Genomic DNA, 15377 nt, shown 5'->3' with positions numbered 1-15377 from the left:
TAATTGAACCAGTTGTTGTTTTATGTTGAACTTTATAATAGAGATTGTTTAATAATATTTTTATACTAACTGAAATGTACTATTTTACAGTAGGCCAAATAATCTATAACAGCAGCAAGTAATTAGCATACAACTTGATTTCCAAATAAAATATCCTTCCAAACAAATGATAAATAAAAACCTTGTTTATTGACTATATAGACTGAATATCTAGAGATTTCAGAAAGGTCTCTTCGAAGGTCCTGGTAAATGTCCACTTTTCTTGGGAGCACAGGTTGAGGTTTCTCTGTTATATATCATGGATAATCTGAAGTTTCATATCATTACTATATTTTTTGATGTACATATTAACAAATTTAAAAAGTCATTTGGTGCAATCTGAAATTAATAGCAGTTCTGTATCTGGTATTAGAAGAAAATAAGGTTGTCTTGTTTTAAAAGTGTCACAGTCCCAGATAGCTTCTATCTGGGCAGGTAACATAGACCAGTGTTTTGTTAAATAAGCTCTCTTCATAAAAAGTGTAGATACTGGAGAGTAACAATTGTGTTTCTGAATCAAGGGGGAGTGTCAGTTGTCTTCATGAGTTAGAAAGGAGCATACAGAAGAGGGTTGGGGTTTTAGAGTGCTTTTTATTTTTTTTTAATCAGGGAGATGATTGGTAAGGAGCTTCATTTTTGTTTCCCAAATTGGTAATTATTTTTTTAAAATATTTTTTAGTTGTAATTAGACACAATACCTTTATTTTATTTATTTACCTTTATGTGGTGCTGAGGATCGAACCCTAGCCCAAGTGATTATTAAGTGATGTTTTCTTAGAAAAATGGTTTATTAAGAGAAACTAGCATTTAAAGAATGCAAGCCCATTTTTTTTTTCCCCATACAAGATCTGATGTGTTAGAATTTTTAGAACAGTTTAGGTTTACATTGACCAATTTAGCAAGTTTTAAAGAACTGCAGTGTTGTTTAGGATAGGGTCATAGGTAAATAATGCCCCTGCCTTCCTCTCTAAAAAAGGAGGAGGAGGGAAGAGGTAAAACTGTGGCATGTTCCAGGTGCCTTACATGTATGAATTTCTTGAATCCTCACAACAACCCTGTGAGAATTAGGTATTGTTGGTGTCTCACTTTACAGGTGGAAAATGGAAGGCAGATAGGTTAAAGCTGGAACTTAAGCCCAGGCTGTTAGATATCCTTGTCATAGGCCATGTGCTACCACAGTTCTCTTCACAGTGGTTTACTTTTGATATTTGTTCTTTTACCCTTTATTATTCCTGATGGTTGTCAGTTTAAAAGTATAAAATTGCATAGTACAAATTCTGTACTCCAGAAATTGACTTATTGTATTAACCAACTTTCAGCCAGAGCGTGAGAAACGGCCACATTCTGAAATATCCTATCCTGTTATTTTATAATGTATACAGATGAGGCTGTATACAGATGAGGCTGGGCATGGTGGCGCATGCCTGTAATCCCAGCAGCTTGGGAGGTTGAAGCAGGAGACTCATGAGTTCAAAGCCAGCGTCAACAAAAGTGAGGCACTAAGCAACTCAGTGAGACCCTGTCTCTAAATACAAAAGAGGGCTGAGGATGTGGCTCAGTGGTCAAGTGCCCCTAAGTCAATCCCCGGTACCCCCATCCCTGCCCAAAGTATATAGATGAGGCAAATTGTTTTGGCTCAGATTCTCCCTGGTAGTTAAATTCTCAAAAGTTACACGGAAAATGTGCTAAAACTTAGCTTTCAATTTAATATATGAGGTCTAGATAACAGTAAATTTCTTGTAAACATCCTGGATATATTTGTATATTATGGATTCCTATCCTATGCACTTTGTTTGTATTGCATGTCTACATAATAAATAGATATGAGGGAAGAGACTTAGATTGGAATAATAGTGACTGGAGGTGTGGGGACAGTCTTGACTTTCTAGTGGGTGACTATAAACTAATACCTCCTTTAATTTTTTAAAAAATTGTTTTGCTGAAAAAAAGATGAGAATGAGAAAGCCTCTGTTTGGGAGTCCTCAAGTAATGGATAAAAGCTTAACATGGGTCTTGTTGTTTTGGTGGGAAAGTAAAAGTGCACATAACCCTCAACAACTACATTTCCTCTTAATCTTAAGTAACCTGCTACTTCCGTTTTCAATTCCTTCTCAATTATCTGGCATCCTAATAACTTTCCTAAACAATTTTCCTTTCCTTCCTTTCTTTCTCTTCTTCCACTTCCTCACTTCCTTTACTGGGGACTGGAATTTGAACCTGTGGCCTTGTGCATGCCAAGGAAGTATTCTACCACTAAGCTATATTCCCACCCCAAGTTTCCTCTTTAAAAAAGTAATATAATAGTCAGAACTTCCTAGCCTTTTGCAGTTTGAATAAGTGATTTTCTGCACCATAATCACTTATGCACAGAGGCACTTCTACTCTGGAAAGCCATTTGCCTTTTACTTCTCTATAGAATGTCTTTTATTTTCAGACAGAATGTGCATTCTTGCACATTGGTCTTTGATTCTTGATCTAATTAACAGTATTTTATATAGAGACCTTTTAAAAAAGTGAGTAATAGTCTGTTTTTATTTTCAGAGTATGATTCAACTTTTCTTAGGATTTTCTTGGAAGCCTCTTTCTTCATCACAGCATTACTGTATGAATACAAATTGGTTATGCTTGGAGGCCAAAAGTAGTTGAAGGAAGCATCTTCAAGGTGTTCTTTAGAGTTGAGCTTTGCTGTGTGTGTGTGTGTGTGTGTGCGCGTGCGCAAAGTTAATTACCATTATTAAATAGTACATTCTCTATTTACAATTTCCCAACTGTATTACTCATTATGTGCTATCTATTTGGTTTATCAAGATTAGCTTAGAATTTACAAAAAGTTTATCTGGGTTTTTTTGGTTCACTCTTCAGATCAACCATTACTCAAAAATGTAACAGACTCTGTGAAATTTGATTTGTATATGCTTAAAGCAAGCAACAGTATCTCTATGTAGAGGATCCTCCAGCAATTTTGTTTCCTAATCCAAAAATAGTTGGATTCTATGGTGCTTAACAAACTTTTTTGTGATCTCAGATTACAGTGACTTGGTCATGTGTAGAGTATGTCCAAAAATAAATGAGTAAATAGGTTTAAGAGATGGAGAAAAAAAACTCATCATCTGTATTGGATTATATTTTAACAGTGAACTCTTGTGTTTGACACCCTTTTTTTTTTTCTTCCTACCCTGAAGACCAAAGAGAGTCTACAATATGCATTAGAAACCCTTACTATGAATGGCTGCTCAGTTGAAGATCTAGGATTGGATTTCACACTACCAGGGTTTCCCAACATCGAACTGAAGAAAGGAGGGAAGGATATACCAGTCACTATCCACAATTTAGAGGAGTATCTAAGAGTGCGTAATCATGTGTCTTTTGGGGAACAGGCCAGCTGTGGGGATTAGGACTTTGCCTCTTGTACTCCCATGAAGGGGGAAGAGAAGGGACCTCATTCAGTGAAGCCAGTTCATTTGGCTTCTGCCTACATGGACTGTCGCTTAAGCAAGACCTTCCCTGTTCCCAGACCATTCATGAAGGCCACTTTTTCAGGTCTTAGCTTCTGTTTGCTGTTTAGAGAACATACCAGATATCTCTTTATGCCTTTTATAACCTAAATTACCTATCCTCAAGCTTGGATATAATGCAGGTATACCACATTCCCTTGAAGAAAAAAAGTCCATAATAAGGAGCTGTCACTTGTGTTCTCATTACTGTGTTTCTGCCTTTCCTTCAAAGCAACTAGATTGACAAAAATGCCTCCAAAACATACATGTGTATGTACGTGTGCACACATACACACACACTTCTCTGTTTGGTAAGACTGTCAGATTATTAACTTGTGGGCCTTGACTATTATTTGCTAAATTGAGGAAAAGTAATTTTATATCAAAGTTAAGTTTTATATTACCAGTGTTAGAAGAATTTGTTTTGATTTTATCCTGACACTGGGTGGAAATAGCACTTGTTTCAAGCCAGAATATCTACATACACCTAGGCCTCACTTTTATATACCATCTTGGCTATGGACATCTAGCTTATTCATCAAGTTCAAAGAGAAAACATAGATTAAATAATATCCAAGCTCCCATTACCCGTCAAGTTTATAATCTCTTAACTAATTTTAACAGGTAGTAGGACTATTTCTTGTACTAACTATGAAAGAAATTATTAGCAAATAAATAATGTGTAATAATGCTTGTATTTTTCTATCAGCAAAACACTAATGTTTTCATTTCTATCTGAATATGTTCTCTTTCTGTAGCCAGTGGATTAGCCAGGGCTGTTGATAGCTAGATTTGCTTTTTCTTACCCTTAATTTTTATATACCTGCATGCCCAGGTTCTGCCTATTTCTGAGAGGAAGCATACACTGCAGAAAGGTTGGGTCTCCATAACTTAACTACATTTAAAACTAAGCATCCCACTTTGAAAATCCTTAATAGTTGCTAATTTTGAATCTTGAAGTGTTGTCTTTAATTCTTGATAGAAAATTCTTACTAACTTCCTTATCTGGTAAGGTTATGTAAGTATACTGTAGGGTTTTACATAAATGAATTTTTAAAACACACTACATGTAAATGCATTGTCCCACCCCGACCCCCGCCAACACACACCCCATTTTCAAAGCCTGAAGTTGACCTGAACTTTTCCTCATGCAGTTTTCTGAGAGGTAATTTCAAGACTGAACAGCATGGTTTTGTTGTTGTTGTTTGTTTTTTAAAAATGATCCAGAAAGGCAGTTTACTTTATATTGCCACATTAAATAGTAGAAAGATATAAAATTTTGTTTTTAAAATACTTTTCTGTTTGCAGCTGGTAATATTCTGGGCACTAAATGAAGGCGTTTCTAGACAATTTGATTCGTTCAGAGATGGATTTGAATCAGTTTTCCCACTCAGTCATCTTCAGTACTTCTACCCAGAGGAAGTGAGTAGCTTATGTCTAAAGAAATGTCCATTTCTTGTTCTGTACCTATAATTATCTTAGTAGAATGTTTATATGCTATCTAATCAAAGACCCTGTTATTCAAAAAAGGAAAAAAAATGGGGTTTGGGAGCAGGGTCTAGAATTTGGGGAAAGACAGAAATATTAAATAGGTGTCCCCTCTAGGAGAGGGGAGTGGGTCCTGATGCAATAGGGTAGGCATAATGTCTCTGTCAGTAGTCACTCTTGATGCTCTTGGTAGAGAATGGGACTTGGGGTGTATGAGGCATATTCTGCAGGTTAGGCTGCAGGGACATTCTCACAATGAAGTGACACTGGGGAGATTTTACCTTTTAAATTTCTGGACTAGATGAAACATTGTTTCATTATCTAAATTAATCCTTGTGCTGGGATGTGGCTCAGTAGTAGAGTGCTTGCCTAGCATGCATGAGGCCCTGGGTTCAATCCCCAAAACACTCCCCACCCACACCCTTAGACCTCTAGCCACACACACACACATACTGTGTGTGTGTGTCTGTCTGTCTCTATCTCCCACCTTCTCCCTTCCTCCCTCCCCTGCCCCCACTCCAGTTAATCCTTGAAGTACAATAAGACTCTCAAAAACTACTTAATTGGTAGTGAGATGTCATAGAAAGGCCTAATTGTATTAGGTTTAACAGTTTAGAAACCTTGTTGTTTGCTTGTTTATTTAAGAGTTTTAGAGTGCACATTTATTTACTGTCTGACTCTGGAAATCTTGGAGTGACTTAGTATTTTAGTCTCAATTATTTTTATGTCCTCTTTGATTTGCTGCTTATTTAAGTATGGCATGTTCTTGGCACTTAAAGGGACTGTGTGTCACCTGGAATTGAAAGCAGCAAGTATGGTTTCTGGAATTGAGGCCTGGTTCTTATGCATCATTTAGCTGCATAACCTTATCCAAGTTATTGTATCTGATATGACTGTTTCATCTGTAAAATTGGGATAATCCCTGTCTTATAGAATTGGAATGAACTACAATTTATAGGATAATGAAAATTGAACAGATACATAATATACTTGACAGTGAGTGACATATAATATGTATTAAACTCCATTTTCCTTGAACTGAATTTTCTCAAACTTGCAGTCTTCCACAAATGGGCAGTTAACCAGAGGAAAAATGTCTTAGTTTGAAATTAGTGTTCTATTTCATAAGGACACAAAAATACTTCCTATTTTTATTTTCGGTCCCCAAACAAACATCCATGTGGCAAAGATGTGCCTCTTTATAAAATATAAAACCCTGCCTGTTTGCTGTGTCCCACTTTAGCTTTCTGGTCTACTTTTCTCTAGCTCAGTTTTGGATCTCTTGACTTCTGTTACTCTGTTCTGTTAACTGTATTTCTGAAAACCAGAATTTACTGGAAAAAAAAATCCCCCTGGTTGGAAGCAGATTATCAATTTGCATCCTCTAAAGTAATGATACAGGATAGGAAAAGTAGAATTCAGGGTATCAAACCCTTCTCTAGAATCTAGTCCCTGCAGATGCACAGGATACCTATTAATGTGCAATCGAAGAGGAAAGGAAATATCTGAATGTGATAGAAGAGCACAGCCTATGAAGAGGTCCTAAAGCAGAAGGTTTCAGTACTGAACATGATGCTCCTACTCAATGTATAGACTTTTATTTTCACTCAGGTTTACAGATTTCTTCTTTAATCATTCTCTATCCTTACTTAAACTCAAAGCTGGATCAGCTCCTATGTGGCAGTAAAGCAGACACTTGGGATGCAAAGACCTTGATGGAGTGCTGCAGGCCTGACCACGGTTATACACATGACAGGTGAGCACTGGGTCTGCCAGCTTTTCATCTGATAGCCACAAATTTGGAAGGGGTGTGTGTGTGTGTGTGTGTGTGTGTGTGTATATACAAAAGTTTACAGCTACCGTCATTCCTTGTAGATTTCAGCTAAAACAGCCAAACTAACAAATTTGATTTCATAGTGAATTGTAATGAGAATACACATGCAACCATATTGAAATTATCTGGGGTTGCAGATTGGGTAAATTTTAAAACTGTATTTTATCATGAAGAAATAATTTTGGTATATTTCTTTTTGTAGTCGGGCTGTGAAGTTCTTGTTTGAGATTCTCAGTAGTTTTGATAATGAGCAGCAGAGGTTGTTTCTCCAGTTCGTGACTGGAAGCCCACGATTGCCTGTTGGAGGTGGGTATGATATGATGTTGATACTTAGCTATTACTCTACCTGTGGGTGTACATGTGTGTGAACTTCAGTACCAGCATAGAAGATTCTTAACTATTCCAATATCATAATGTTGTAAGTTTTCAGTTTGTTTCTAGAAGTACATTAAGATACCACTAGCAGAAATATTCATAGAGATTATCTTGAAATTACATGTAATGCTACTTCAGTAAAATTCTATGGAAGTTGTACATCATAAATTTTAGTTGACTTAGATGAGAATAGTGGATTGTTAAAATAATTAAGTTGTATTAGTACTCTGTTTTAAAAACTCAGAAAATGAAACTGTTAGGCAACGATTTTAAAGTGATACATAAATAAAGCAGGTTCTAAATACGTATTGAAAGTAGTTGGCAGGCAAGAAAGAATGCCTTATTCGTGTAGTAATACCATACAGCACAGCAGTGTAATGTTTTCTGAGAGTAATAGCATTGGGGGGTGGGGGAGAGAAAAACAACTCACCAAATTCCTTGGTCTGTCTGCTCTTTCTCTTACTCAGGATTCCGGAGTCTGAACCCACCTTTGACAATTGTCCGGAAAACATTTGAATCAACAGAAAACCCAGATGACTTCTTACCCTCTGTAATGACTTGTGTGAACTATCTTAAGTTGCCGGACTATTCAAGCATTGAGATAATGCGTGACAAACTGTTGATAGCAGCAAGAGAAGGGCAGCAATCATTCCATCTCTCCTGATCACAACAAGAAGTCAGTGTCTGCCTGTTACAGCAAAAGAAAAAAAAAAAATCATGATTTCTTTTCTAACTGTATCACCTGAGTCAAGGAAACATGTTACGCCTTCTTGTTGTAGGAAAAACGGCTTGCAGATTATAAAGAGACGCTTGGTTGATATTCATTAATGGCCCCATGGACTTAAAAGTGATCAGGCCCTAAAGCGTTGTTGTGATGAGGTTTCTTTAGCAAGTTCTTGTTTAAATTATCATTTATTTGATGAGTGAAGTTTTTAACTTGCTTTGCTGTGTGAAATTTAAAAAAGGGATGTTTTTCCAGGCTGGAACAATAAATGTCGCTGTGCAGTTTAATTCTGGGCTGTGTGTATCCATCTAGCTAAGTCTGCAGTTTTGTTTCTTCCAGAGACAAATCTTTTACATTAAGTGCAGAAATTAAAGTTCACATGTATTTGACAACTATAGTTGAGTAGACCAGCTCTCTGTGCCTCTTAATTCCCTATAATTTCCTCTCCAACACATTATTCTCTGTGCATTTCACACAGGGTTTTGTTGTTGTTGTTTTTAATACAACACTCACAGTTACGTTTCCTGAGCTGTGAGCTTTTGTTGTCCCGTGTTCTCTCAAATTAAAATATAATTTAAAATTCATTACTTTGAAATAATATTGTCTATAATTCAGCCTTTGTAACTAGGTAGACTTTTCTTATAGCTTAGTTTTAATAGAGTTGTAGGGTATTTCTGGCTTTTTACCAGTCAACACACTAGGACTGTTTACATGGCAATTCTAGCAGCAACAGCCTCTGGGATGGAGAAGAGGAAGGTTCATTCATTTCTTTTGTGTTGGCCAAAAATTCTACAGCTTGGGCTGGCCAGTATTTATTCTATGACCAGAGCATTTTAAATTAATGTAAAGTTTTAAACAAGCAGTTTTCATTCCCTCTTAGAGTAAAAATATTTTATCCCTTGTTCTTATTTTAATTTCTTTTCTCAGTCTTCTTTCTTTCACTCTTCTTCCCCTTCTCCCAGTGCTAACTTGGGACAAACAGTTCAGCCTTTGCCTCCACACAGATAAACACACCTGTAAGCGATGCTGTCCATTTGTTTGATGTGCTGACTTCTCAAATCTGCAATAATCCATCAGGTTAATGTTTTTACCTGAAAATAAATAAAGTTTGCTTCACCTTTTTGTTTATAGTTCTGTGCTGTATGCATAGTGTTCAACTGTACAGATGTATGTATACCAATGCAAGTAAATCACGTCTCCATGATTTGGGTCATGGTTGATTTTACTAGTAAACAATTTATAATAGTAACTTAAAGATCATAAAGTGTGGAAAGAAAACAGAAGATTCCTTCCTTCTAAGGTTAAAAATTAAGTCTGTTACATAAATTAGAATTTTCCATACTTCATCTCTTTGAAAATGATAGAGAAGCCATTTTTTTAACTGAACTTTGAGAAATCAAGTTTACCAATCTTCCAAAGTCTTAATTTACACAGAAGCTCCTTTCCCCATCCCACCACCCAAGAAGAAACTTAGTGTCTCATTTAGGGTATTTCATTCTTTTACACTTACATAGCCTTGTATGAAAAATCCTCTCCTGAGAGTTAACTTGGACAGTAATCCCACTAAATGGGGAGAAGGGGACAGAAGAATTGGGGGCTGGGGAGGCTCCTGTCCTTGAAGAGGCTGATGAATGCATAGCTTTGTCCTGAAATTGGAGTTGGGTTTCTGCAGTTTCACCACTGACATAGGAGCCGAGCAGCTTAGTTGGGTGAAATTAATGACTGCCTTTGTTATCAGTTCCGATATCTTTTCACAAACAATACAGATTTTTCTCATTTTTAAAAGACGTGTATGTAGACAAAGTAATGTTTCATATTAAAACATCTAGATTTTGCATTTTACCCATGGTGTAGTCCTGGTAGATTTGGCCTCATTGATTCCAGCATCTAAGGAGGACATAAGTGCTTTTGACTTCGACTCTGGAGTCGGAGTGTTTGAGTGTCAGTAGTTACCTGTTTAAGTTTTCAGTCTTATTTCTTCTTTCACGCATAGGACGTTTGATTAATTTGGGTCAGGAAAACTCTTCCCAATTTAAAGCGCTGTCTCTTGGCAGAGGTCTTAATGCCTCAAAAGGAAAAAGCGTGTACTTCATTTGCTGTTTCTCCAGCAAATGGAGTTAATTTGCTCAACAGTCCTCTCAATAAGCACCAATTCTAGTATGCTTTAAACACTTAGACACTTGGGTAGTGATTTTTCCTTTAATTCTTGCTGAAATAAAGTCAACCAGATGTTGTTTATAGCCGTCACAAAATCAGTATTGTCATGTAGTTGCTCATCTGATCTGCTTTGTAAGAACATGTTACCTGTTGCACTTAGGTGGTTAAATATCACCACCTATCCCTATCCGCCCACAAGTAAACTAAGTTCTGGTGTCTGATGGGGAGCAGGCACAGGTGCATTCCAGATGTCTTAGCCACACCACTCGTATTAGGATTGCAGATTCCTCCTCAAATGCTTGGCCTCTGGTTCTCCATGTTTGTAATCAGAAATTTCTTCTATGAGGAAGTAGTATGCTAAAAGTTTCTCTTTTCTGGGTTTGCCTGTTAACTCTTGAGTTGGATACCCCATGGAAAGGAGTGGTGTGCTGATCGGGACACTCTTTTCCTGTTCTGGAGTGACTTCCCTAAGGCATCTTGCAGAAAGGCCCAAAAGCTAGGGGACAGAGCACCAGCTTCTGCTTCCAGGAATTGCATCCAACTTGATTTTCCACAAGAAGGGTTATCCCGTACAAATTATGAGTTTGAGGTTTCCCTCTAGTTCATCATGGGTTGAGGCTGTCCCCCTCAATTCCTGTTAGTATGAGCTCAGGAAGTGGGAAATGCCATTGCTAATCCAAGAAAAAATGTGGTAAAATACTGTGCTCAGTCACAAGCCAAATCCCTTTTGGGTGATTCTGGAGGCCATTCATTCCCCATTAGCAGAAATTATCACCCTTTAATTTACCAATTTTAGGCTTTATTGGGGGGGGGGCATTTTGTTTCCTCTGTTGTAATGAGAACATTGTTTGGAAATGTCATATTCTGTATAATTCTCTGAGAAATGGTTTTGTATGAGTTGGGTTTGACACTGCAGTAGTTGGCACACACAGTACCTTAAGGAGAACCTAGTGACAAATCTCTGAAAATTCTTTATTACCTCAAAAAAAAAAAAAATCTAGAATAGCACTTACATGGAAAGAAAAAAGAATTGGCCATTTTCCAAGAAATTGAAGTTAACGATACTTAAAAAGTTCATAACTCTCGAAGACTTATTCCGCATAAAGGAGGCATTCTTTAATAATGGAAGAGGTGGTTTTATTTTTACTACAAGCCTACTCATTACCAAACCTATTACCAATTGCTGATCTGTGTAAAGTGGTTTTTTTTTTTTTTTTCTTTTATCTGAAACAGTGATTTATATGAACTGTTGGAATAATGGAACCTCAAACTACAAATGTGTATGTAAAATTGCATAAATGCACTGACTTCCTTCTCCCTGACTATATTTTTTAATAAACAGCATTATCCTACATGGTCAGTTTTATTATGCACAACTAGAGGGTTCTTTGGAGGAGTGGTGTTTATGGCTGGTTTGGGGGAAGGTTATTTTGCTAAGTAATGTAGCAATCTTCTCTTTTTTGGAGGCAGAGAGTGGAGAACAGTACAGAAGACATTTTGAGAGATGGCCCTGTTACTTGTGAAGAGACGTTTGAACTTGCAGAAGGTGCTCCTGTGAACTGGTGAAATGGTGCCTTTGGGATTGGAAAATATGTGAAAATGTGCAATCAACTCGGTTGGAAGAACATGAAGTCACTGTTCACAACTGGTTCTCTACCTGTTGCTGGAACGGAAGAAAGAATTGATTTAGGAAGTGAAAGAGAGATGGGTTTTTTAAGAGTAATAACTGGTTTTGTTTTTTGGTGTGGAGGTGTTTAGGCTTTTTGCTATTGAGAAATGAAAACAAAAACTGTGTGTACACACATGCACACAGACACACATTGTCTTGGTATAACTGCCTAAGGAAAAAAAACATTTTTCCTTTGATGAATCTCATGGTTGGTGAAAGGACTAAGTCACACATGAAAGGTGCTGCTAACTCCATGCCTTCCATGAGACAGGAAAAGATGGCAAGTTCATGACCAACTTGCTGTCTGTTACCACTTCTGTAGGGACTGGTTAACTGCACTTGGTTGGTGTAATTGAACTGATGTCGGCATGTTAATGGATTATATGGATGAAGTTTTACATCATGGCAGTTGTTGGGTACACAGTCTCCCTTTTGAGACCAAGGCATTGAAAGTCCACCACGCGTTTGAAGGAGAATGGAATGTGTGGCCACTGCATTACAACTCTCATAACATGCGCTTACTGAAGCCACATGTTCCTGGCATTTGTCTCAGCCAGATGTGAGACCTCAAGTTATTCAGTTTGCCACATCAATTCCCCTCCCATTTGAGACATGCTGGGAGGTCACAGCTGATGCTTCCTAGGAGTATTGCTGTCCTTGTCCTTATGTAAGAATCTGCAGGGGAACCCCAAAATGCATATTTAGTCCTCAAAAATTTGCCTTGAGACTTTGACACTCAAAGTCTCTCAAGTGCCCTCTGTGGCTTTGAGGCAGGCACATGTGTTAGATGAGTACACTCTCACTGGGAGCTGAGGTTTTAGTAATAGATTTTATCCTCTGAGGCTAAAAAATATGTCAAAATATTCATTGGAGACATCATGTTTGGAATTTACATTATTAAGAAAATTATACTGAGGAATGTCAGGACGGAAGACTCAAGTCCAGCTTGAAAAAGGACGAGTTACTCACTGTTAATGAGTAGCTGCTACTTCCTGAAATGATTGTAAAGTTGGTAGTTATACAAGGAAATCCCAATGGGCTCAGTCTGTTATTTCCTTTTCTTCCCCCTTTGCAGTGCTAGGACATCATGGCAGTTGCTCCAGGGCCTGGAGTATGCTAGGCACTTGATCTTCTATGCTCTCAGCTCCTGCTGTTCCTTTCTTAATAAGGGAATTTTGGGCCTTTGTTACAACTTACTCATCCAGTCAGTCCTCTTCTATTCCCATTGCCTGGCATGCATGAGGCCCAGGTTGATCCCCAATACCCAAAAGCAAAACAAACAGAATCCAGAAAACAGATCATACAACTCTTGGAATCTAGGAGTCCCTGGAGGTGTGATAACTCGCACAGCTGTGTAAAGGGCTTTCTGAAAATAACCTTGGTAGAGCCTGGAGGCCTGACAGAGCCCTGGCTCAACTTTCCAGCCAGGAATGTGACTCCTAATCTTGCTGGGCCTTATTGTCTGCATTTGTCAAACCACTTCAGTGATCACTGGGGTCATGCTTTAATGTCGTTGGAGTCTCAGATGTTGATGCTTTGAAATGTCTTCCGTATTTCTCAAGGCACAGGCACTTTGGTTGGCACAATTCCAGGTGGAGGGTTGAGCAAAGCATCTGACATCTATGCTTCCAGTCATCATGAAAATCTTAAATGTCCTCTAGTACCTCCAGGTATCCCAGATGGAAGCGCTATATTCCCCTGGTTGAGAAAGCATGATCACATGTGGCAGCTTTGGGAGCTTTCTACTGTCACACGCAACCAATTATTGTAGTTAGTAACTGATAAGCAGGTGCAAGAGGAATGCAAAAGTTACCTTTAGTCAGAGAAAGCCACAGTTCTTCCCTACCACTTCCTTCTATAGGAAGGTGTCCTCTGACCTCTGACCTCCAGCTTAAAGGAGAGCTTCCACAGCTGTCCCATTTTTCTTAACTAAATCCACTAAGAAGAAAAGTTCAGTGGTTCTGATGATGTTAAATATTCAAGTCAGAGCTTTCGACTTTCTTTTCTCTTTACATACCGTTTAAAATTACGGTTATTATAATTATATATAATGGGGGAGTTATTATGACATTTATACATGCTTATAGCATAATTTGCTCAATTGCATTTCCCACTATCTCCCCTTGTTGTCCTCTCCACTTTCCTCTTTGGTCTCTTTCCTCCTCTCTACCTGTTCTCCCTTCTGTTTTCTTAAGATCCACCCCCATCCCTTTTTAAAAATCTTTTCTTCTCTCTAGCTTGGAATCTGGCTTATTTCACTTAGCACGATTCCATCCATTTACCAACAAATGCCATAATTTCATTCTCCTTTATGGCTGAGTAGAACTCCATTGTGTATATAACTTACACTGTATATGTGTACCACATTTTCTTTATCCATTCATCTATTGACAGGCACGGGGGATGTTTCCCTCCCTAATTTGGCTATTGTGAATTGCACTGCTATAAATGTCGATGTGACTGTATCCCTATAGTATGCTGATTTTAGTCTTTGGGATAAATACCAAGGAGTGGGACAGCTGGGTTATATGGTGGTTCCATTCCTAGCCCTTTGAGGAATCTCCATACTGTTTTCCAGAGTTGTCATACTAATTTGCAGTCCCATTAGCAATATAAAGTGTACCTTTTCCCCTGCATCCTTGCCACCTTTTATTATTATTTGTATTTTTGATGATTGCCATTTTAACAGGAATGAGATGAAATCACAGTGTAGCTTTGATTTGCATTTCCCTGACAATTAAAGATGTTGAACATTTTTTTTGTATATTTGTTGGCCAGTTGTATTTCTTCTTTTGAGAAATGACTGTTTAGGTCATTTACTCACTTATTGACTGGGTTATTTGGGGGGTTGGAGGTTTTTCTGAGTTCTTTATACATTCTGGGTATGAATCCCTTTTTTCTTCTTTTCTTTGACTTTCATGTCTTTTTTTTTTTCTTTTTTCCACATTTCCCCATTCGCAGTGCAGACCAGGCACAGGGCTGAGGAGTGCATGGGGTCGGCTTCCTCTGCCTCTTCTTTCTATATAGTCAGTGAAGAACACAGCCTGTGGTAAGCATCAGGAGGCCTGTTTTTAAGCCAGTCCCTTGCCATTTTTGTTACCATAGCTCTGTAGATAGTTTGAGATCAGGTATTGCAGTGCCTCCAGCCTCATCTTCTTGCTCTGGGTTGCTTTGGGTATTCTGGGGTCTCATTCTTCCATATGAGTTTTAGGACTGTTTTTCCTAGGTCTGTGAAGAGTGTCATTGGCATGTTGATGAAGGTTGCATTAAATCTGTAGATTATATACACAAAAAGTTTGAAGAAATGGGTCAAGAGAATTGCTTCTGTCCATACCTCCCCACAGCAGTCAAGTGGAGAGAGACCCACCAACCACATTTCTTCAGGAAATGAGAACAGGGGAGCATTTCAAAGACTAATACGATTTTTAACTTAATTTATGTATTAGCTTCTGGGGCTGCTCATTGATTATGAGTAGAGAACAGTATGATGCACTGAATGCAAATTACTACAAATCAGTATCACGGGCCAAAATCTAGGCCTTAGCCAGGTCACACTCCCTCTGAAGTCTCTAAGAGAATCCATGTCTTGCCTCTCCC

General features: G+C 38.0%; 1 protein-coding gene and 1 pseudogene across 24 annotated transcripts in view; one reads left to right on the top strand and one right to left on the bottom strand.

Moving 5' to 3' along the window:
* The window catches only part of Trip12 (thyroid hormone receptor interactor 12), a 150864-nt gene extending 141780 nt beyond the window's left edge, over positions 1-9084 (top strand). For all 24 annotated transcript variants that reach the window (XM_048808690.1, XM_048808688.1, XM_048808695.1 and 21 more), the window contains 5 exons: positions 3222-3386; positions 4842-4955; positions 6683-6777; positions 7058-7161; positions 7698-9084. In XM_048808690.1, coding sequence (XP_048664647.1) covers positions 3222-3386; positions 4842-4955; positions 6683-6777; positions 7058-7161; positions 7698-7894 — 675 coding nt within the window. In that variant the 3' untranslated portion in view covers positions 7895-9084. The remainder of the gene's footprint in view (positions 1-3221; positions 3387-4841; positions 4956-6682; positions 6778-7057; positions 7162-7697) is intronic.
* A 5637-nt stretch (positions 9085-14721) lies between these two features.
* Positions 14722-14846, bottom strand: LOC125618387 (annotated as a pseudogene).
* Positions 14847-15377: the final 531 nt, after the last annotated feature.

This window comes from Marmota marmota, unplaced genomic scaffold (genome assembly GCF_001458135.2).
Source record: "Marmota marmota marmota unplaced genomic scaffold, marMar, whole genome shotgun sequence".
NCBI lineage: Eukaryota > Metazoa > Chordata > Mammalia > Rodentia > Sciuridae > Marmota > Marmota marmota.
The sequence above is the reverse complement of the archived record's forward strand: the minus strand, read 5'-3'. Positions and strand labels throughout refer to the sequence as shown.